At 49.0% G+C, this 24,000-nt stretch overlaps 1 protein-coding gene and 1 pseudogene across 2 annotated transcripts; both read left to right on the plus strand.

Annotated features, from left to right (window-relative positions):
• Positions 1-594: 594 nt before the first annotated feature.
• LOC128077423 (olfactory receptor 14J1-like) lies at positions 595-7,810 on the plus strand. 2 transcript variants are annotated; one of them, XM_052676564.1, is made up of 2 exons: positions 601-1,508; positions 7,792-7,810. In XM_052676564.1, the coding sequence occupies exons 1-2, from the start codon at positions 601-603 to the stop codon at positions 7,808-7,810; spliced, it is 927 nt and encodes a 308-aa protein (XP_052532524.1). The 2 variants fall into 2 exon arrangements, with proteins under 2 accessions (XP_052532525.1, XP_052532524.1); XM_052676565.1 differs by lacking the exon at positions 7,792-7,810 and having other exon boundaries at positions 595-1,551.
• Positions 7,811-10,215: 2,405 nt separating this feature from the next.
• LOC128077424 (E3 SUMO-protein ligase RanBP2-like) lies at positions 10,216-22,817 on the plus strand (annotated as a pseudogene).
• Positions 22,818-24,000: the final 1,183 nt, after the last annotated feature.

Below are 24,000 nucleotides of genomic sequence, written 5' to 3' on the forward strand. Positions count from 1 at the left end.
CACTTTGCAAGAGGAGAGACAAGGCAGGGATTTTCCCATACCTGTCCTTAGGGAAGGAGAATGAGTTGGAGGCAGAGATCTGAAAGGAGATGTGAAATATGAACGCAGCTATAAGAGTCCTGAACTGGACGTTTCTCAGCCTGCAGTTACACGCACAAACTCCTCATGTGCTTTCAGCCCCTCTTCTCCCAAAGGATTGCACCAGCTGAAATTTCCATGCTTCTCTGCAGACATGAATAATGCACTTGTCCAGCAAACAGGCAGCTTTCTCTAGTAGAAATTCAAGTGCACAGAGGTAGGAATGGGCACTCTGAGTGCAGACAGACGAAAGATACATGAATGGAAATATGTCATAGGAAGAAAGTATCCAGGAGGCTGGGATATGATTAGGCAATGAGAGGAAAGCAAGAGCTCCTTCATCTTCCACTTCTCAAGGGATGGTGAAGCTCATGTAAATTCAAGTTATGGAGTTCAATGAACCCTGTCCTAAGAGAAAGAAACACTGTTATAGTATAGGGGTGGAGTGTCTCTGAAAAAGCTCTTGACTCGTCATTATCTTCTGCACTCTGCACAGGACTCCAGGCCCAGCAGGAACTGCAGATGCCCAACAGCAGCTCCATCAGCCAGTTCCTCCTCCTGGCGCTGGCAGACACGCGGCAGCTGCAGCTCCTGCACTTCTGGCTCTTGCTGGGCATCTACCTGGCTGCCCTCCTGGGCAACGGCCTCATCAGCACAGCCGTAGCCTGCCACCACCGCCTGCACACCCCCATGTACTTCTTCCTGCTCAACCTCGCCCTCCTCGACCTGGGCTGCATCTCCACCACTCTCCCCAAAGCCATGGCCGATGCCCTCTGGGACACCAGGCACATCTCCTACGCTGGATGTGTTGCCCAGACCTTTCTGTTTGTCTTTCTGATGTCAGCAGAGTATTGCATCCTCACCATCATGTCCTATGACCGCTACGTTGCCATCTGCAAGCCCCTGCACTACGGGACCTTGATGGACAGCAGAGCTTGTGCCACCATGGCAGCAGCTGCCTGGGGCACTGGGCTTCTCCATGCTCTGCTGCACACTGTCAGTACATTTTCTCAGCCACTGTGCCGAGGCAATGCTGTGGATCAGTTCTTCTGTGAAATCCCCCACATCCTCAAGCTCTCCTGCTCTGAATCAGACTACCTCAGGGAAATTGGTTTCATTGTGCTTAGTGTTCTTGCCGTATTTGCGTGTTTTGTTTTCATTGTTGTGTCCTATGTGCAGATCTTCAGGGCCGTGCTGAGGATGCCCTCTGAGCAGGGACGACACAAAGCCTTCTCCACGTGCCTCCCTCACCTGGCTGTGCTCTCCCTGTTTCTCAGCACTGACTTTTTGGCCTACATGAAGCCCCCATCCATCTCCTCCCCATCCTTGGACCTGGTGGTTTCATTTCTCTACTCAGTGGTGCCTCCATCATTAAACCCCCTCATCTACAGCATGCGGAACCAGGAGCTCAAGGATGCAGTGAGGAAAATGTCATGGACAAATTTCAGTAGGGTCGTCTTCTCATCTGCCTGAACAAATGACTCAGTTTTTTCTGAAACATGCCTATGTTGTCTTAGAAATATTGAATGGCCTGTACTGAAAAGGACTATAAAGATCATCTAGTTTCAACCCCACTGTTACAGGCAGGGTCACCAACCACCAGAGCAGGCTGCCCAGAGCCTCTCATTTCCAGCCTGGCCTTGAAAGCCTCCAGGGATGGGGCATCCACAACTTATGTGGGCAACCTGTCCCAGGGCTTTACTACCCTCTGGGTGAAAAACCTCCTTTTAATATCTAGCCTAAACCTCCCCAGCCTCAGTTTAAAACCGCTCCCCCTTGTTCTATCACCAGCCACTGTGCTAAACAGCCATTCCCCCTCCTCTTTATACATTCCCTTGAAGTACTGGAAGGGCACAATGAAGTTTCCTCAGAATCTTCTCTTCCCCAAACTAAGCAAGTCCAGTTCCCTCAACTTTTCTTCCTAGCAGAGCTGCTCCAGCCTTCTGATCATCTTAGTGCCCTCCTCTGGACCCACCCCAAGAGGGGAAGCTGGGGGGCCCACAGGCAAAGGAGGGCTCTGCAGTGGTGCTGCTGAGCCAGCAGGGCAGATGGAGAGGGACTCAGCAGTAGAGAGAGTCTGACAGCGATGACCCAAAATGGTTCATGGATGTTTGTGTTCACTGAGAAGAAATCAGAGTTTCTTGGCTTCCCAGTGGCCATTTCAGCACTGGGTCACCCCCAGGAATCCAGTGACTTGTCTGGGGGCATTGAGTGTGCTGGGTTGGGCTGCAGCTGCAGGGACAAAAACAACATTGGCAGCGTACTGCCCTGAGACCTTCTTCCCAAGTTCCATCTGCAGCTTCCAGAGGGCTCTGCTCTCCTGCAGGTCCTCTTGGAAAGCTGCCTGTCCCAGACACGATCTCTGGGGCCCTTGGAGATGGCATGGGATGCTTGTGATCACACAGTGGAGCTTTGCTCCTTTTCATTTTTCCCCATTAATAATGATCATTTCCTGTCTACTGATGTAAAGTACTTGTCCTAGTGGGAAGGTGAACCACACTGGTGGGATATGGCTGAGGAGTGTGTTCTCTTTTTAGGCAAATTGTATTGTGCTTTACTGTTGTTTGTTTTAAAGCAGGAAGCAACATCCTGTGCCTGCGTGCAGACAGTTCTCTTAGGGAAGCAGGTAAAGGAATGGTGTAAAGGAACTGTACCATCCAGCTGCAGACTGCAGTGGAGAATTCTGGTGTAGGGAAAAGTGATGCAAGGGCCAGGTGCATACAGCAGACACGTCAGGCCTGGGGAGGTGAGCAGTCAGGTTGCCTGCACTGTGTCAGACCTCAAGCAATTGCTTCTCCTGCCTGTGCAGATCTCCTTAGGAGACACCCTCAATCAACATCAGTTGGACAATGGTGCTCCAAAAGCAACAAGATGCACCTTGTAAAATCAGAAAACATTTTTCTTGGGTGCCCTTTGAAATCTTCTTTCTTTCCTATAGGAAACATGGAGTGAAGTGTGAGCAAACTCAGAGTCAAGTGTGAGGCAATCCCGGAGTAAAGTGTGGGTAGGCCTGAAGAGAGAGTGCACACACCCAGGGTAGGGTGCCAGTAAAGCCCAGAGAAAAGTGTGAGTAAACCAGGAGCAAAGTGTGAGTAATGTTGAAGAAAAGTTTGAGGAATCCTTGAGTAAAATGTGAGTGGAACACAGTCAAAACAGAAGTATGAGTAAACCCAGAGTACAGTGTTCATAAACCCAGAGTAAAGTGTGAGTAAAAGCCAGAGTAAAGTGTGAATCTGCCCAGAGTAGAGTAAGACTAAACTCAGAGTGAAGAGTGTGCATGACTGGTGCAAAATGTGAGTAAAACCTGGAGAAAATGGTGAATACACTGGGAGTCCAATGTGAGTAAACTTGGAGTCAAGTGTGAGAAACTCCCAGAGCAAAGTGTGGGTTGGTCCGGAGCAAAGTGTTGGTAAATGTGGAGTAAAGTTTGAGGAAAACCCACAGTAAGGTGTGAGTCTACCCGTATTAAAGTGTGGATAGGCCCGGATGACAGAGTGTTCACACCAGGAATAGGGTGTCTGTAAAACCTTGAGATTAATGTGAGTAAGCCCTGTGTAAAGTGTGTGTAAGGTTGAAGAGCAATTTGAGTAAACCTTGATTAAAGTGCCAGTGAAACACACTCAAAAATGAAGTGTGAGTAAAGCCAAAGTAAAGTGTTAGTAAATGTGGTGTAAAATATGAGTAAAATTGAGTTGGGTTCGAGTGCACCCAGAATTGCATAAGCATAACTCAGAGTAAAGAGTGTGCAAACCTGGTGTAGAGTCATTTTTGTGACTCAACATTGCCATCTGCAAACCCCTGCACTACGGGACCTTGATGGACAGCAGAGCTTGTGCCACCATGGCAGCAGCTGCCTGGGGCACTGGGCTTCTCTATTCCCTGCTGCACACTGCCAATACATTTTCACTGCCTCTCTGCCATGGCAATGCTGTGGATCAGTTCTTCTGTGAAATCCCTCAGATCCTCAAACTCTCCTTGACGGAGAGCAGCTCAAGACGCCTGGGACAGACGGGCTGAGGCTCTGGTGGCGCAAGAAGCAAAGTTTATTGTTGTTACAGGGCTTTTATATCTTTTAGCTACAGGAGTGTACAATACTTCAATCAGATAGCATTCATGCAGCTGACAGCAATACGTCATTACTTAATCAGCTCTTTGTGGATGATGGTCAGTACAGAGATCCAAAGGTGTTCTCTCCACAGAACACGTTCTGCTCTTGGTCACGGAACGAAGAAGCTGTAGCTTATGCTTGCCAGTTTCACATGGCAGTCCTTCCCTTTCAGGAGGGGCCGCGTGTTCCCTGTTTGACCCTTTCAGGCCAGCCAGCTCTGTTTTGCTTCACATTCTTCCTCATTCCACCCTTTTCTATTTTATTAGACCAGAGGTGGTGGTGGTTTATTTTTTGTGTTTTCCATCTCCAATTTTTTAAGATTTATACGCAAATTTTGGAATCTATTTGTTATCATTTTCATCAAGCATGGACAAGCAAGAATTCCTATTATTATCATTATGGCAATGACTGTCAGCCCATAAATTCCTTTTCTAAATGATTTGAAGGACGGAAATGCAGATTTTAGAGCGCTGATAAATGTAGTAGTTTGAGTTGCTACTGAAAGATCCATATGGTGCGACTGTATCATGTCGTGAATGTGCTGCCTCCATTCCCTAAGATCTAATGACGTGTTGGCATTATTCCATGTGCCTTGAAGATGATCTTGTATTTTGTTCCAAGAGAATTTGGTATTGTTGCATTCAACAGGAGTCACACAGCTCGGTATTCTGCATGACACAAGGGAGATTCACGAGCAGCTACCATTTGTAACTGTCTTCCCAGGATGTCTGCTGTATCCTTTAAGGAATTGAGACGCAGTTCAATCTTTTCATCCCATGTAGCTTGATTTTGTAACGCTTTAGATACATTAATTGATAACTCATTAACATAAGCTGCTGTCTGAATACGAGTTGTTAAAGAAATAGAAGCGACTGTAGTTACTGCTATGGCAGCACTGAGCGCAGCTATTCCGGCTATTATTGATCCGACCATTCGCTTGGATCTCTCTATTAATGGCAAAGCAGCTTCTTGGAGGATTTCCATTCCCTTGTCAGCATACCAATAATGTGTCAAATTTACAGGAAGATAGACGCAATCGGGTTGCTTCACTAACAAGAAGGAACTACTGCTGCTATTAAGACAATTAGAGATTATACAGTCGGTACAGTTTACTATGTTACTTACAATATTTAGCGGTCCGCTTAAAAAGGCAGGAGGTTCTGGAGCACAAGCTCGCATATAAAACTCAGTTGTGTAACTCTGCAGTCATTGCCCATTTATTATTTATTGAATCCAAGTCAAGTTTAATCGTTTTGCTTTGATTTTGTCCATAGCTGCGACTGCTTTCCATAAATTAGAATAGAACGTAGGATTGTTTTTTGTCCAAATTCCTGAGACCAAATCAATTGGTCGCCCTTGATTTCCTATCATATTCCAATCACACATAGTGGAATCAATGCACACCGTTTCGTTAGCTCGACATGCTCTCCATAAAGGTGCAAATTCTGTTTTTGGAGTGATGGTGCTTTGACATAAAGGAAAATTTAAGGGAGGCGTTCCAGAACCTCTTGTCCCATTAGCTAAATCTATATAGAGAACATTCAGAGCCCAATGAATTCCTGTTGAAACATTGGTATCCCAATCATTTTGCACTACCACTCTCTCACACAGGGATTGTGTTTGATTCATCTGAAAACATACAGGCATACCATCAACCTTTCCAGAATAATTAAAACGCGCAGAGAACTCTATTATGCGTCCATCTGAATATTGCCCCATAAACATTGTTTGATTGCTGCACACCGGAATGTGCACGGGTTCATCCCAAGGAACCGGGTGGATGATAGGAGGATTGGGTACAAAGGCCCAGTATGTTTCAGCTTTACATCCGTGATGTGAGATCCACAAGGTCCTGAGGATTAGGGCCACGAGTCGTATTCTCTCGTGCATCTTTCTTTCCCAGGTCTGGGTTACAGTCAGTCTCTGCATCTTCCTCCGCAGTTTTCCCACCTTGGTTTCCGGCATGTCGGACGTCTCTCTCCGGTATCCACCGTGGTGAGGTTTCGTCTGTAGGGAAAACACAAACGTATCCTCTGCCCCACATCAGTACAGGATCAGGACCATAAGTTTTACCGTCCATTGGATCTCTCCAGTATGCCATTGGTTCATCTCTTGTTTTATTACTCCAATGTCCATCCGCAGCCGATTTTCCGTCATCATCCAGTGTCAAAAAATGTAAAACAAATAATGCATGTGATAACATAGAGGACGGAGTATCTTTAATTCCCCATGTCCCTTTTTATTTTCTTTCGTTGAGTTGTCAGTAAATGATTCCATTTTTCTGCTATGCCTTGGCCTTCTGGATGATGTGGAATTCCAGTTTCATGGTGAATTTTGTCGACAAAAGGTTGCAAAACCACTACTTCCATAAGCTGCCCGTGATCGGTTCTTAATGATTCCGGTGCTCCCATAACGCTACAACAATGCAAAAGATGGTTGCATACATGAGAGAGTTTTTCACCAGACAAGGCTGAGGCTACTGCAAAGTGAGAGAAAGTGTCAACTGTTACATGGGCATAAGAAGATTTTCCAAAGGAAGGTACATGTGTGACATCCATCTGCCACAGATCATTAGGCATTGATCCCCTGGGGTTCACTCCAAAATGAGGAACTGGTAATAAAGGGGCACAAGAAGAACCGTTCTGCATATTCGCAAGTCCAAAGCAAATATTCACCTCCACTTAACACAGCCTTCGCCAAGCTTTGCCAGTCAGAAGGGGGAAGAATATGAGCAGCTTTAAGCTCTTTCAGTTGTTTAAAAGGAATAGGCTCATAATCATTCAGAATGCCACCGTTTGCAAGTTGATGCTGTATGCCAGGGAAAACTTGAGACGGAAAAAGTTGCCCAGAAAATTCATCTATTGTTTCCTCAGCTTTCCTAGCTTCTTTCAAAGCCAATTGCATAGGAGATTGTTGCATAAGCAAAGCATCTGCTCCAGGCGGGGGAGGCATTCGCCCTGCTCGAAAGGCAGGCAGAACAGCAAGGGGATGTGATGGAGCTGATGGACTGTCTGTTGTGTCTGCACAGCGGCATCAGCAGCCTGTAACGCTGGGAATACAGCCGCTGAGTCCTTATGGTGAGATTCAGCAGCCTCTTTTTCTAACTCTCCCCAATCATCGGGGGGTAAAATATCCTTTGTCATGTTAGTGCCAGGAGGTTTACAAGGCGGCCAGTCGTTTGCTAATTTACAAACCAAAGGTTGCTCATATTGGGGAGGGGAGGGTGGGGGTGCCGATGGACGAAGGGATGTGATGGAGAGATTCTGATGGCGGCAAGGCAGGATATAACTTTTCTGCTGAGCGAGTGGTCCGCTGCCACTTCTCATCTCCTGTGTCTCCTCTGAGACATTCTTTTATTAGAGTCCAAAGCGTAAAGGTATCCATAGGTACCTTCTCAGGACCATGCACAGCATAACAGCCCTGGAGTCTTTCACCTACTTTGTTCCACGTTTCCATATTAATAGTTCCATCCCTGGGAAACCAGGGGCATTCTTCCTCTATAAAATCTGAAGAACGACTAATCTGACCCCGAGTCACTTTTACTCCTCGGGCAACGAATAATGATTTCAGCACTGCAGAAAAAAGGCCTCGTTCAGTACTTGCAGCTTGTCCCATTTTATCTAACAATCTGTCCAATGCCCCAGTCCTTACCTCCCTATTTCAACTCACCAACCGCGGCTCGTGGGAGGAAGCGACGCCTTTGTCATTGGAGTCCGAGATTCCCGGGTTTCGGCACCAGATGACGGAGAGCAGCTCAAGACGCCTGGGACAGACGGGCTGAGGCTCTGGTGGCGCAAGAAGCAAAGTTTATTGTTGTTACAGGGCTTTTATATCTTTTAGCTACAGGAGTGTACAATACTTCAATCAGATAGCATTCATGCAGCTGACAGCAATACGTCATTACTTAATCAGCTCTTTGTGGATTATGGTCAGTACAGAGATCAAAAGGTGTTCTCTCCACAGAACACGTTCTGCTCTTGGTCACGGAACGAAGAAGCTGTAGCTTATGCTTGCCAGTTTCACATGGCAGTCCTTCCCTTTCAGGAGGGGCCGCGTGTTCCCTGTTTGACCCTTTCAGGCCAGCCAGGTCTGTTTTGCTTCACAGTCTTCCTCACTGGGTGATCTTTTAGGTCTTTTCCAACCTTGGTGATTCTATGATTCTATGATTCTAGAGGTGGAAAGAAAGTCTGGGGGTGGACAGGGGGTTGTGGGGAATCTACGGGGGGAAAGGTGTGAGTGGGGCTTCTGTGAGCTGGAAAGAGGGTCTGGAGGTGGAGAAAGGGTGGAAGAGGGAAACTGGGGGATTGTGGTGGGCTAGAAGCCCTGTGATGTGGAAAGGGGACCTGGGGGTGGGGAGGAGATTGTGAGGGAGAAAAGAGGAGAAAGGCTTCTGTGAGTGGAAAGGAGGGTCTGGGGGTGGAGGGGTACATTGTGGAGGGGAATATTGTGGAGGGCAACTTGAGGAGTTGAAAGGGGGAAAAGGGGTTTTTGTAGGGCAGAAAGGGCAGGTCTGGGAGTGGATGGAGGATTGTGAGGGGGAAAAAAAAAGGAGTGGGGTCTCTACAGGGAGGAAAGGGGGTCTAGGAGTGGTGAGGAGGTTGTGGGGGGCTTCTATGGGGTGGGAGTCTGGGGTAGACCTCAGGGGAGTATCTGGGGGAGAAGAGGGGAGTGGGGTGCCTCTGGGGTTGAAAAAGAGTTGGAGGGGAATTTAGTGGGTTGTGGAAGGGAAAAGGGTGAACAGAGCCTCTGCAAGGCAGAAAGCGCATCTGGGGCTGGAGGGAGGAAGGGGTGGGAGGAGAGAGCCAGGGGTTGTGGGGGGCTTCTATTGGGCAGAAAAGGAGTCCGGTTGGGGGGGAATGGAGGTCAAAATGGGGGAACTGACTCCAGGGGTCAGGGAGGAGCACAGGGGACTCCAGAGGTCAGAAAAAGGGGTCAGAAGGCGGAGGGAGCAAGGAGGACACGGGACCCTGGGGGTCAAAGAGAAGGTAATGGGGGGTGATGGCAGACTCTAAGGATCAGAATGGGGGAAATGGAGCGGGGGTACCCGGGAGGAGGAGAGGGGATTCTGGGGGTCAGATAGAGGGGACTGGGAAAGTGGGGGGACTGTAGGGCACAGAATGGGGAGACTCGTGACGGGGTGGAGGGACATTAGAGATCAGAACGGGGGACAGGGGAGGGAGCGGGAGGGCGGGGGGACAGATAGGTGGAGCCTGGGGGTCAGAATGGGGGAGGCGCAGAGGGGAGGCCCGGAAGAGAACGACAGGGATCAGAACGGGGGAAACGAAGGGGGAAGAAGGGGGAGGGAGGCGCAACCCCGGGGGTCACACAGAGGGACGGGGGGGGTTGCGGGCGATCCGTGGCAGGGGGAGGGGAGGAGGGCAGTGAAACGCACGGGGTGGGGGAGGCGGGGAGACGCAGGGCAGCCGCCCCCGCCGAGCGGAACCCCGAGCACCGCAGCGACGTCACGAGGCCAACGCAGAGCGGCACGCGGCCCCTGCAGCACCTGAAGCCCGGCCCCCGCCCCGGTGCCCCCCGAACAGCCGCCTGCAGAAGCCGAGGCGGCTCTCGGAGGCCCGGCTGCTCCGCACGGCCGCCCCCTGCTCGGGTCGCGGGGCTGATGACGTCACTCAGCGGGGACGGCGCCTCGCCGCAACGACGGAGGACGGCTCGGTTCCGCCTCCGAGAACAGCTGGATTCCGACGGGGGACGGACGGGGCCGGCGGCGGTGCCTTCCCCTGACCGCCCGGCGTCCCCGAGGCACGGGGCGGCGGAGCGCCGCTTTCTCCGCGCGGAGCCCCGCGGCTCCGCCATCCCGCCGGCCCCATCGCCGTCGCGGCGGCCTCGCGTCGGCAGCCGCCGTTGGCGGGGCGCCCGCGCTCGGCCCCGCCCCCTCGCCTCTCCCATTGGTCAGTCCGCCGAACGGGGCGGGCAGTCCGGGCGGGGTCCTTTGCGCTCGGTCATCGCGTCCTCACCGCGCGGCTCCGCCCGGCTGCCCGCGGCGATGCCTGTCGTCGTGCGCCCGCTCCGCTTCCGGGGCTCCGGCTGCGGGGACGTGGGGGACCTCAGCGAGGCCGAGCCCGCGCCGCCCCGGCCCCGCTCCGCTCCGTGCGGGCCTTCCTGGAGAGCGGCGAGCGCGGGCTGGCGGCCGCCGGCAGGTGGGGGAGCGGGGCGTCCGGGCGGGCGGCGCGGCCCGGCGATGGCGCTGGGGAACTCGCTGGAGACGAGCGGCTCCGCGGGCGCCTTGACGTCGCGCTGCAGGCGGCGGTCGCGAGGCCGGCGCTGTGCGGAGCGGGACGCTTCTACGTGCGTGCTGGAACTTTCCTGCTGGAAACAGCGCAGAGCAGCGCGGCACGATGGAGAGATGCGTGTGAACTCGCAGCCTGGTGGTACCTGAACGCTTTCCGTGTCGGTCCCTGTTCCGTTTGTGCCTGCAGTGGTTGCAGTTGAGTGCTCTCGCTGTGCACGCACTGAACGCCTGCGTTCCAAAAACTAGCTGCTGTTTTTAAGGCTGTCTCCTCGCCAAATCTTACTCTTCCGTACTTGTTGGAAAGATTTCAAGTGGGGTGAAGAAAATCTCAGCTGTTTCACTTGTCAGCAGTGCAACGACTCTGAAGGGCTAACGAGTGTATTTGCTGTAGGCTGTTCCCTTCTCTGTAATGCAGCCGCATTAACTGACATTAAGGTTATTGATACGGGAGGGAGGGGAATGACCCGAGTAGCTCTCGCACACTTCTTGCATAGACAGCAGAGCTTGATGAAGCTGAATTCTGTGCTTTATGGAATGCAATCAGTTTTCCTTTTGCACAAGTGCTTGCGCTCAGAACATCGCTTTCTCTTGTGCGCTCTTACAGCTGTTTGCAATCGTTCAGTTTCTCACCTCGTGTCCTTTCCTGAAAAGAAACAAGCTTGTTTCCTAACTTGTAAGACTAAATGAAGAGATTTGCTTTTTGTTGTCAAGAAGCTGTAGCAATTCTTTTCTTTGCTCGCCAGATTCCTAAACCAAAGTCAAAACTAATAAGAGGAGATGGGGCTGGGCAAGATGTGCTGGAAATGTTGGCCTGCGACCGAAAAAGCCAGTGTGGTAATAAAACCAGTAATTACAGATGTTCCGTAGTTCTGCTTTAATCTTATGAGCAGCTCATGTCAGAGTTAAAGGCTTGTTAAAGAGCACGCTTGGCGTCTTGGAACACACCATGAAACGTTCTGCATTTTGGCTGCGTATGAATTGCAAGCAGCGGTTTGATCCTGACACGTACTGGGCTTTTTCTTTGTGTCTGCAGGACGTTAAGATAGAATTTGACTTCCAGTGTCTCCTAGTCTGCTGGTTTCTGCCTACTAATACACTATTTGTAAGCACTGCTCGTCCCAAGTGTAAAAGAAAATACTGCTCTTTTCCTGTCACTTCTGTTCCCTTCTTTGTTCCAACAGGTTTGCTGCTTTTTTTCCTTTCTTTTTTTCTTTCTTTCTTTTTCTTTTTTATTATGGTAAAGCTGAGGCAGTCATTTTCAGTCTTCACTGTCCTATGGGCTGTAGATGAAAACCAAGAAAACACCGGGCATCGGGCTGAATTGTTCCTGAATAGGTGAGACTGACAGCTACTTATTTTGAGGACAATTGCAGCGCCCTTATAATAAAAATTCACAGTAACTCTGGAGAACTGGATTTGAAAATGCCTTGGGACTGCTGTCAGCCCATATGCTAGAAGAGTGGCTTAATTACAGGGAGAGTGTAAGTAAGAAATTTGCAAATATCTGAAGGGAAATCTTGCTTCCCAGCCGGAAGCAGCAGGAACAACCCACTGCATCAAACACTGTTGTCCTTGTTTGAGTGTTCTGATGTGACACCATGTTTTTCTAGGTCATAGGCTGCTGAACTGAAGCCACGGCAAGGAAGACTTCTTGAAAGCGATTGTGGAATCTTTTGCAAACAAAAGTGGTTTATTTACATTGTTTGAAAGCCTCGTTGGGAGTGGAGCTTCTAAAGAGAGATCTTTTCTCGGCACAGAGGCTGTGGGAGATGTCAGTCCCCAGGCACCAGAGCAAGGAGAACTTGCTGAACACGATATTGGTGAGAGGTGCTGCTTACACTCCGCATACACGTGACTCTGTATCAGAGGTTCTTCTCCAAGTGCTTCATTTGCAGCAACAGACCAGTGTCTGTCACAGCTGTTCATCTTTCCCCTAATGAGAGGCTGCTTTGCAAGAAGTTCCACCTTCAGCTGCGGCGGAGAGGCAGCGTCATCGTGCCAGGTTCTGAAGAATTTCTCACATACTTCCTGCTTCCACACTGTTGTCTTCTGGTCTGTTCTGATTCATTTCCAGTTGAAGCTGCCTGTTGAGCTTTGTGTGCTTGTACGCTGGTAAGTGCTGACAGGAAGGCCCGTACTTATTTATGTGTAATCTGTGAACACAGGTTAGAGGCATGAAAGCGAAATGATTCCAGGATGAGTTGTGAACTAATGAGGTCTTCCCGTTTTTTAAGCTTAACTTGAAGGTGAAGTCTGGCTTTGAATTTGAGCGTAACAAGAGTAGAATGCTGGTGGCCTCCTACTTGGCTCTTAGTGGTCGGAAACAGGTAGACTATTCAGGGTGCAAAGCAAGGAGGCTTATGGCCCTTTCTCTTTGTATGTGTGTTATATTTGTGCATCTGTTTTATATATGAAACAGAAGTTTATGCTACTGCGGCCTCTCTGAAGAAGTTTGTTCATCATGTTTTAAATACATAACGCACAACTTACAAAACGGTTTGTGCTTCTTGCTCGTAGGCCAAAGATTTTCCTTGTTGGAGAAGTGTGATGTTATCTCCATTCTGTGCTTTGTCAAAACCACTGACAAGTGCCAATGCACTTTGGTTGCGCCCTTCTGTGAAGTAGCTGTTGCTTCTGCAGGAGTTATTTGTGCAGTGTGAACAGGTGCAGAAGTCACTTGAAGAAGGCGGCATCTTACTTGGAACTTCTTGGTAGCAGCTTGTTAGACAGAGGCGAGCAGGTGGGAGGAGGTTGGTGGGAAGTGCTTTGCTGGGAGAAACGTTCAGAGCTCGCTCCTCTTGCAGTGAAACCCAGCTCTGATCAGAGGCAGGTCTTCCTGACTCGGACGCAGACCCTGGCTTCTCACAACCCTTGTTGTTGCACAGGTGCTGTTTGGATGCACAGCTGTGGTCTCCAGCACCTCGCGTGGCTTGGCTTGCAGTGGAATTCTGTGTCAGCGTTATTCCCACTGCGCAGATCGTTACAACAACTTTTTCACTCGCCCCACGAGACATCGAGACTGGAAACAGATGCTCCTGAATCCGTTTGCCTGTTGGTCCTTGAAGTAAGCAAGCTTCCCAAGTTGTTAAATGCATTTAAATGCCGGTTTTTTGGTCCCTAATTCCTTCTGTTTGTTTGTTTTTACCAAAGCAGGATTTTTTACTCGGGATGGTGTTCACTGGCAACTTAGAGCTGCAAGAGAAGTTCAGCACTCAGCGTGGCACACATCAACCTCCTTGCTTGCCGTTGCTGCTGTGCAAGCAGAACTGTACTGAGAAGCAAAGGTCCTGGTGGGATGCTGTGTGTACTCTCATGCAGAAAAAAACAACGTAGGAATGCTTCAGTTGGGAAATATTGGAAGCAACCTTCTAGAGGGCTTCTGAATTGATTGCCATGGGCTGCATAAAACCAGTTCCTTTTGTTTGAACGTTCAAGGTTTTTTGCTGCAGGGGTGTGAGATGGTGAAGAGCTTTGTAAAAACGGGCTTTACGTTTCTGATATTGCATTTGTAAAGAAGTGCTGGCTTAGGACTAAAGCTGCTTGTTGTGTTCATCAAACAAATGACGTGTGAGCAGATGGAAAAGAGGGAATGCTAACTGAGGAATGTTTCTGGTGACATTCAGGCCAGACTCGGCAGCCAAGCTGAAGCTTCTTGTACAGCATGGATGGAGTACTGTGTGAGCCCTAGAGAGACACGGCCTTCACCTGCCTTAATTATACACTGGGCAAGAAGCCTGCAAGCAACAGTAAGTTAAGATTGTCTGTAAATAAGTACCGTCTGTTTTTCTCTGATTTGCAAACGTAACAGGCTAAATAAAATCAGATGAGAATGTAGTACTGAGAAGTGCTGCTGATTTTGGTGGCATGACTGGAGCAACCACCTTGCCTGACAAGTACTCTCTACCTCACTGCTCTGAACAGCACAGGTAAAAGCAACGTTGTTTTCTCCCCGTGTTACCTTCTGTGACTATAGAGAGACCTTCTGAAATACGTCCCAAGTGTCAGAGAAAAGCTCTTGAAACTTCTCGAGAAAACAACTGCATCAGAGAAGAAAAAGTAAGAATGACACGTTATTGGAATTTTCTGTGGCAGTCTGAATTTCTCTTCTTCAACAGGGCGTTAGCCTGAACTCGTGCGACCAGAAAGAATCTATGGGAAGAAGCGTCTGCTACTGGAAGGAAATTCTGCTTAGCTTGAAAACTATCAAAAAGCACAGAAGTATTCCTGAACCTGCTGATGCTCTCTTCAAGCATTTCCACAGTGTGGACATCCAGGTACTGACGGATATTCAAAGAGGAGAGTAAGAGGGGTTGTACGTCGCGGGCTTGCATGCCAATGGTTGGTTGGTGTTTTGTTTTGGTTGGCTTTGTGTGTTGATGGGTGGTGGTTGTCTTATTTTTTTGTCGCTGTGCTGCTAATGCTGAGGTTTGGTAGGATCTTTCTGTTGAACTCCTCGGAGTTTTAAAACTCTCTGGTTGGAGGACACTGAACTGCCTTAGCACCAGCTTTCTGAAAAGCTGCTTTCCTGTCATGCAGGGAAAGCAGGCATAGTCTGAACCTCCTCCTATCTGCCTACTTACTAGATGCTTACAGTCTTACACCGACTGTTCCAGGTGTCCACACTGTGTTGTGTGTGACTTGTCTGTGGCTTTGGTTGTAGGTCCTCCAGGTTGCAGCCTGTGAAGAAGAGGCACGTGTGGCTTTTGCAACGCTGGGTGCAGCTGAAGGCAAAACTGATGATGCTTTATTAGCCTTTGAAGCTGTTAACACTGCGGTTTCGCACTGGAACCTATGCACTGTAAGTCTGTAAATTGCATTACCTCAGAATGCTTTTCTGTCACTTGCGTTCTGACCAGTTCTTCCTGATCGATGTGCTGTTACTTAGCTTGGTCAAAGAAAGGCAGAGGAGGTTGAGAGTGATGGTGTGCTACCAGAGGAACAAGAAGAACGCAGAGCCTGTCTTGTTGAAAGGCAGCACTGCCTGATGAAGATCACTGAGGAAAGCTCCTCTGACCCGTCAGTAGCTGCCCAAGTCAGTACAAGAATCAATGCTTGTGTGAATGGTCCTCTTAGTTAATGTTAACAGGTGTGGGGCTTTCCTGGGGGAAAACAACAGCAAAAACACCCCGAGTTTCTGCAGAAAGCCGTGTGCGCTGTGCCGCCGTCGATCAGGACGCAGTCTCTTGCTCTGAGGAAGAATTGCCATCACGACTTGCGTTTCCAATCCATTTCTAGCTGCCGGTATCTGTTAGAGCTGTGACGGAAATGCTGGAGGCAGTGATCCGGGAGCCTGGGGAGAACGGTGAGGAGGGAAGTCTTGCCTCCAGAAACATCTCACGAGCTGCGCACGTGGAAGTGAAAGATGCAGTTCCATCACCCAAGAAGTTCTCTTTCTCACCAACTAACACCTACCAGCTCTATTAGCCGGTTACTCTTTTAGGGAAGTGTTCCTTTTGTGTAAGAAAATCCAAGTTCAGTAAGCTTTTCTTATTTTCTTTGCTCAGACTCTCCTGCAGTGGGCAGAAGATCACAAGTCCTTACTTCAAAAGCTGTGTCAGCAAGTGGAAGCTTTAAAGGTAAACAGCTTTTGTCACTATACTGGATGCAGAAGAGTTGATCTTTTTGTTCTGGTAAGTACTTTGTCACCCAAGCACTGAACTAAGCTTCACTTGCCAGGCTACCTCTTAACTCAGTGAAGAGAACTGCTATAAACATCCGCTTAAATTCAGGGCAAGAGTGAAACTTTGCCTACAAACTCTAATTTGGTACTCAGATATAGGAAGTAATGCTGAGGATTGTGTGTGCAGAAAGTTGTGCTTTCTTCAGCTTAGCTGTTGTCATCTTGGTTCTGGGTTTATTTCTAGCTTCAGGGCACAGTCTCGGTTTTGTAAAGCATGGGCAGGTCGTGGATTATTGCAGCAGTTAACTCTTCTTTTTTCTTTTGTCTCAGATCTTGAACGTGCTTTTAAATAGCAAAGGAGCGTAGGGATCATTCCTTGGGTTTTCCCCACATACCTGTGTTTCATACGTTTCCATTCTCTTAATTGAAACCCTGTCTTTAACAGAATGAAACACGGGAAATGAAACGTAACAGTTGCAGTGTAAGCGTGCCATCTCATCGCTGGCCTGCTGAAAGCTGTGGAGCAGATACTGTGTCAGATGGTTATGGGAGAGCACAACACCTTCGTGAAGCTCCTTGGAAGGGTAAGTCGATGCTGGATTTTTAATTGACCGCTTAGCTAAACAGTGAGACTTCTTAAAACCTTTCTGCAGTGTTCTGAGATGAATGAGTAAAACTGGTCCCTGGGGAAAGTTCATTCAAGTCAGAAATGAAAGCTGGATGCAAACCCTTTACTTGGTGTTCAGTTGCTACCTCTGGCCCGTCTGTTTGCAGTAGCCAGTCACCTGCTGTGACTCGCAGTGTCTTGGAAGAACTGCTGCAACCAATGTACCACCAACAGAGGTGAGGACAAACAAATCTGCTCAAGCCATTTCTACTGATTTGTTGGAAACAGCTGGTTGTGATTCTGTGTGCAGCTGGGTATCACTGCGGTTCCCTAGAGAGCATTTACTACACTTGAGGTCTGCTGGAGACAGGCAGAAAGTTCCATTATCAGCTGATCTTTGGGACGTGGGGTTTGGGAGAAGCAGCCAGCAAAAGATGTTTTTAACGTGCTGGCAATGTCCTCTGCTCGTTGTCTGCGATGTTCTTTTCCCCAAAGTAGTGTGGGGACTTGCTGGTTTTGACTTTTTTGGTACTAAAGGAAATGAGTCAGTTCACTTACGCTTCTCTCCAGTCTGTGTGTTCAGGTACCATCCAAGTTTTGAACGTATGATTTCAGTTTAAACTGATGAGAGTTGAAATCTAATTTTAAGGTGCACCTTGCTATGAAGAGTGCACGTTGCATGGGCTTCAGCCCCCTGGTCCCTTTTTCTCCTTTTGCACGAGGAAGTAACGGTGTGTTTTTCTGTAGGCGCCTGTCTGTGGCACGAACGGAGCTGCACCTCAGCACGTCGACGTGCTCAGCAACAAGCGATCCACGCGCCGCCTCTGCACAGCACTTGTGCTGCTGTGCTTCCTCAAGGCACCTGTGGTGCACCTGTGTGTTTTGATGCTCCGTCTGCTGGAATCCTTTCTCCTCGTGGAGGTGATGATCGCTACAACTACGGCCTGCCCCAGGCGAGCGCAAATCCACCTCTGCCTGAAGCAGGCTGTTTTACAAGACCTGCGTTTGCACCCACAGGTTTAAAACCTGCAGAGTCCTGTGTCAGTGCCGCACAGGACAAATTAGGATCCGCCTTTGCGACAAAGGAAGGGCAGTGGGACTGTAACATCTCTGCAGTGAGAAATGAACCCGCTGCCCCAAAATGTGCTGCCCTGCAGAACGCAAACAAAACTCGTTCAGCAGTATCTCTTCAAGAACTGTCCTTTCAACTCGATGGGAAAACCCCAGCGTGTACCTCTCAGAATCTGGCAGATGCTGAAGCGGAGCCTGCAGAGGGAAGATGTAACTTCTCAGTGTGGATGCCTCCAGGTGGATTTAAATTTGGCATAGAGGAGTGCAATACAAATTGCGCTAAGGAAGACGATCCGCCCAAGGAGCGTACAGCAGGCTTGACAAACATGGATGGAAAAGACAAAAATGAACTGCCCTCAGGTGGTGGAGTTACACTCCAATCTCAAGAAACAGCAAACAGGGACAAGAGTGAGCCCAGCTGTGAGAAAGGCACGTGGATAACAGCTCATGTTTCTGGTACGAACGCAGCCAAAGCGTCTCCTTGTGGTGCCAACTCTGTAGCTGTGCTGGAGGAAGCTACCAGGGAACACAGCGACCTCAGCCATGGTGGTGATGGTTCTGATGCCGCTGTAGAGGCCTCAGAGGCTTTAAGCACCTGTGAAACGCCAAGAAAAACCGTGGTGTCTGCTCCAAAGTTTGTATTGAGGTCTGAATGTGTCAAGAGCGTTTTCAGTAACGAAAAGACATTCCCATCTGGCAAGACCTCGGCCATCGGTTCCCTCTTTGGATTCGGCTTTAATCCTCCAGGAAGGAGCGCTGATGGAATTTGAACATCTCAGAAAGCAGAGCAGGAAAAACCGGGAGTGGCTGAAGCAGCCAAAAGCTGCAGTGCAGCTCAGGAACCTTGGGAGAGCGAGGCATCCAAGCTGGCTCCTCCAGCACAAGATGGGCCCTCCGACTTCTCGTTTAAAGTTCTGGAAGAAGGTGAGCGTTAACTGAGCTAGTAATTTATTCAGCTGTGCTGCTCATTAGTCAGTCATTCATTAGTGCTGGTCATTGAGTTCTTCTGTCTTAATAGGACGTCGATTCTTTCAGTGCCAGTGCAGGTCTGTGATCTCCAAATCCTAGACTTTCAACTTGAGTGATGCTGAGCTGTAGCTGTTTGCACGTGAGAGCAGAAACGTGCCTTATGCAGGATTCAGCGTTGGTCTGCAGTGAGACAGGGAGCTGCGGGTAGGATTTTGGAATGTGTGCGAGGCGCTGTTTAAGATGTCAGGGTGAAGTGCTGAGTGCCTTTTTGAGCTGAACTGGCAGTGGATGTGCGCAGGCCTCGCTCTGACTGGCCACTACGAGAGCAGCACGTGTGCTTCAGCTTCAACTCGAGTCATCCCTTCAACTCGGAGGCATCCTGCTGCTCTGCCTCCATTCCTTTCCGGTAGCTTTACATCTTTATGCCTTGGATTGCCCTGGTTTTTCTTGTGCTTCCCAGAAGAGATGTGAAATAAGTTCTGTTCAGTCGCTGTGTCAGATCTTCTGGAATTTCACATGCTCAGAGCTCATCGGTAGTACAGCTGCTGCAGACAGCTTTCCGTTTCTGACTGGCTTTTGCAGTCCTTGGTTTTGCTTTTCCTCTGCAGATGATTCCCGTGTGGCTCTTCCTTGTAGCTGTGTTTTGTTTGGTGTAAGGCCATCACTAATTCTTGTAACGGTATGAAAATGCTGACCTGTTCCTGGTCTGAGACTTGAATTTCAAAGGGAAGGGGAAAGTATAGTGCTGCTGGAACCAACAGACTCTAACAGTACTTCAACTGAGAAAACCTGTCATCTTCCATTTGGCCAGTCACCCTTTCTGAGGCTGTGAGTGTCTGTATAGTAATAAAAGGTGGCACATATTGGGCTACCAGAAATATAAGTAAATGTCAAAGGAAGCTGGTGTCTGTAGTGGCAGTGGCAAGTTTGAAATCTTCATTATTGCGCGGAGGTTCTTGGATAGCAGCAGAAAACCAAAGCATGGCGGATTTACAGTTCCTTAGTTATCCTGAATGAGTGTCTTTTTATCTAAGGATGCCTTTTCAAAAGCTCTGAATGCAAGATGTTCTGAGTATCGTTAGGTTGCTTCATAATGTACGTGCCAGAAATGATCTCAGTATTTAGCTGTCTTATCAGCTGTTTTCCACTGATGTTTGTTCTTGGCAGCAGGCCCCCCAGTCAAACCTGAGCTGCAGAGGGAATGTGTTACTGCTTCTCAGGTGTCTCAGGGAGAGAAAGGAAACAGCTTTGCCTCCTAAAGTAGAAACGGCTTTGGCTGGTAGAATTCCTCCTAGCAGGTATGTAAGAGTGGAGGGATTTCAGAGCAGTTTCCAAGGGAAATGGTGCTCGTTTTGGAATCGCACTGCTCCAAAGGCACTTCAGTCTCTTGTCGAGTCCAGCTTGAGTGTGTCTTAAGAGTAATGAAGAGTTCTTGTTTGTTTTTTTGCCCAGTTGTTCGCTTCCCTTAATCCCTGTTACTTAGCTGCTCTGAAGCAGTAGGAGCTGTAGGAGCTGTAGGAAAGTTGGAGACTGAGAACTTTCAGTCATGATTTCTCTGTACTGCAGTTGTAATTAGAAATGGAGAAATTTATCAGTTGCTGGGAGGGAGGGAGGGAGGGAGAGAGGGAGGGAGAGGAGGGGGGAAATGCGGCTTTATTGGAGGGAGCGGTTATTCTTAGTGTCCAGCCTTAATGTAGTTTGAAAGTTAGGCTCTCATGGCTTATTTGCTTCCTGTTTTATTAATCGTGCTGACTTATTCTTCCTTCCTTGTACAGATTTACATACTGAGCAACCAGTGAACAGCAGCGGAATTTGTGCAGTCAGCTGCGAGCAGCGAAGAAGCAGAATGCACAGAAACTGCTCACGTATCTCAGGATTTACCAGGAGGTGGTGATGCAGCTTTTTAGGAAGGAGAAGAACTGCAAGCTCAAGTAGAGATGAGTTTAACTGGAAGTAGCCTTGCGTAGCTTTGTAAGGCTTAACACAGTTGTTCGTGTCTGGATTTCGTGTTTGACCCTAGCGTGCCTAATAGGATGAGGAGCTTGCAATGACTGTAATCTTCTAGTTTGGCCTCCTGTAAAGAACAGACCTTAATTGCAGGTTAGTGTAATGATTCAGAGCACCAATAAACAGTAGGTGGTGTCCTTTAATTGGAACAGCTGATCTGGTGAAGTCTGCAGAATGTCGTCTTCCTCTTTCTTCAATATCTGTCTGCCTTTCCTCATCTCTTCATCACAGTATGACTTCTGTGGGGTTTTTCTCGCCTTACCTGCTCTTTTTCTCCTTCGGTGTCACTTCTCCCACCAGAAATGCTTGTCTGTCACGCGTTTCTGCAGTTCTTCCAAGTTTTTCTGTAGCTTTGGAAGATGTGTCAATTGAAGAATGTTAAAAGCCAGTAATGCGCACGTAGAAAGCGTGGAGGACATGCAGCTGTGAGGCCTCCGTTTATTATTTTCAGTTGATTCTTGTTCTGTCAGATGCCAGCATGAAGTTATTTCACGGTCTTTAAGAGGAGAGCACCTGGGATGCTAACAGTGCTGCGTTATCACTTAGCACATCATTCAGCAGGCCTGAAATTTCGCTGGGGAATTGTGGCCAGCACACTGGATAGCTTAAGAATCAAACAACTTGCTATGCAGCGTGGTGCAGGCAGTGTTGCATTGCTAAAATGAATTTCAAACGCTGGAACTTGTTGGGCTCTCCCATTTGGAGAAGGCAGGGCTTTTCATTCACTTCAGTGCATGATGAGTGTCGAGCTGAGGGTACAAAGCCACTGGAGAAGAATGTGAAGGAATTGTCTTCAAAGAGAGGGCAGAACTTTACAGCTGGGCCAGAGATGCCGCTCAGCGGAAGGAGCTCTTGGAGAGCTGAAGCTCCTCTTCCGGACACAGCAGAAGTATTCCAGGAGCCTCGTGAGAAGGGGCCGAGTTGCTGAGGTGTGTGCAAAGCATGTCATCGCCACAGAAATGAACTCATTGCCCTCTGAGACATCAAACTGCTTGAATTTGGACAGCTACAGGTGATGCTGGTGAGTCGGTTGGGTGGTTTTTACAGTTCCTTCCGGTCTCTCCTGCAGTCGGTTTGGCTTTGTTTTACCCTGGAGATCCTACAGAACAAAAGCTGCTGATCTCTGGCTGCAGTGAGTAGAGCTAAGGAAATCTCTTCTTGGGTTTGTTTTCAGACGGTGAAGTGGAAGTAGAGCGAGTTGCGGTCAGATTAGAAGTTCAAGAACTGGCTGATTCTTTCGAGAGCAGATTGAAGAATGCCAGCAGAGCTTGTCAGAGCTGCAGAAGGGCCAGCTCTCTGTGGCAGCGGAGCTGTCAAAGGACACCGGCCCTGTTGTTGTGTATTTGGACGTTTCTGCCAGCGATGAACCTTCAGGACACACAGCCACGGAGCTGCTTTCACACATTGTCCCTCGGACGGCTGAAAAGCTCAGGGCCCTGTGCACAGGGGAGAAAGGCTCGTGGATTCAGGAGTACCACGTTTCACAGGATAGTTAGTGACTTCCTATGTCAGGTAAGCTTAACGTGAAGGCTTTTCACGGAGAGAAAAAGCCCACCTGGGCTGCAGCACCGCATGGATCCTGCCTGAAAGTGGGCTTTTCCAGTTTTTGACTGTAGTGAGAGTAGCCAAAATCAGCAGGGCTGCTGTCAGCAGCGACGCCTCAAGCTTTCCCGACACTTCTAGAGAGGATCACGTTTGATTCTTGGGGAGCTGTGACTTCATGGGAACGCCACAGCCTGCGTGTGAGACTTCATTTTGTTCGTGCTGTTATCTGCCTGATGGCTCCTCTTTGACAGCTGTTTGATTTGTGGGCTCTTAGAGCCAGCTTTCAGCCTTTGGCAGCAGCAGGAAGCGGAGCTCCCGACGTGTTGTAGGCAGCGTTTGCTCTGCTCAGGGGCCTTGGCTGCAGCGTGTGTGCAGAGAACAGCGTGCGTGTTTGGCATGGCTGTGCAGCAGAGAACAGAAATGGTAGTTTTGTCATTTTTCAGTGCCTCCCAGGACAGCACTCTGTGGTAGATCAGAAATTGGTGTGCGTGTTGGATTTGCTGTTTAGCAGGTGCATTCTCCTGCTGCATCTCTGTGCATCTCTGTATCCTACTGTACTTTGACTGCAGGACTTTTCTCGCAGTAGGGTCAAGGCCACCCAAACTCAGGTCTGTTGTGCTTTGAGTATGGAGCCCTTTCAAGGCTTGATTAAGACCTGGCAGAGTAGAAGCCAACGCTGTGTGAACGACAATTCAAGAGTGTCCTTTTCTGGAACTGCGCTCACAGATGGTCAGAATTCACTGTAGGATGCTTGTGATTGTTTTGTACTATTAAGTTCTGTCCATGAGAGCTTGTTCTCCCTATTCTGTCAAAAATACTGTTAGGAATTCTTGATGGTACTGTGCTCTCAAGCATGCAAACCTTTTTTTCGTATTAGAGGCACAATTTTTATATCAATGCATCGTAGCAAGCCAGATTTCCTTTCCTCCTTATGGAAAACCAGATGCTTTCAAACATCTTTCCAGTGTCATGAATAAAGGCTCCGTTCTTAAAACCTGTATCCCCTCCGTTGTGTGAAGGCTTGAGCGGGGTGGAAAAGCAGCCAGGCAGCCTGCCTTCTTTTGTAACACTGTTGGGATTTTGGGCTGTGCCATGGGTTCAGTTGCTCGTAGTCAACAGCGATTCCTTGGAACTGTCATTCAGTTCCAGTGTGTTTGTTTTGTCTCGATTAGTTTTGCTTTTCCACGTGCCGCTGCCCACAGGCACAGCCCTGCTGCTCAGAGAGCTGGGAACAATCCCTAACTTGAGGCTGCGCAGCTCTGCCTCGCGAGGTTCCGTCCACCCCTCGCTGGCAGGGTGCAGCCATCAGCCTCCCTGGGCTCTGTGGCAGTCCTGGGCCCTTCACACATCCTGTTTGTTCAAGTTCTTGGTAGTGTACGCTGTGCTGTGCTGTCTGATCATAGAATCATAGAATCACCAAGGTTGGAAAAGACATAAAAGCTCATCCAGTCCAACCGTTCACCCATTACCAACAGCTCCCACTAAACCATGTCCCTCTACACAACATCCAGTCTTTCCTTGAACACCCCCAGGCTCGGTGACTCCACCACCTCCCTGGGCATCCATTCCACTGCCTGACCACCCTTTCTGAACAGTAATACTTCCTCATGTCCAGCCTGAATCTCCCCTGCCGCAGCCTGAAACCATTCCCTCTGCTCCCATCACTGATGACACGAGAGCAGAGGCCGACCCCCAGCTCACTACAACCTCCCTTCAGGCAGTCATAGAGAGCAGTGAGCTCTGCTCTG

This window comes from Tympanuchus pallidicinctus, unplaced genomic scaffold (genome assembly GCF_026119805.1).
Source record: "Tympanuchus pallidicinctus isolate F22 unplaced genomic scaffold, pur_lepc_1.0 scaffold156, whole genome shotgun sequence".
Taxonomy (NCBI): domain Eukaryota; kingdom Metazoa; phylum Chordata; class Aves; order Galliformes; family Phasianidae; genus Tympanuchus; species Tympanuchus pallidicinctus.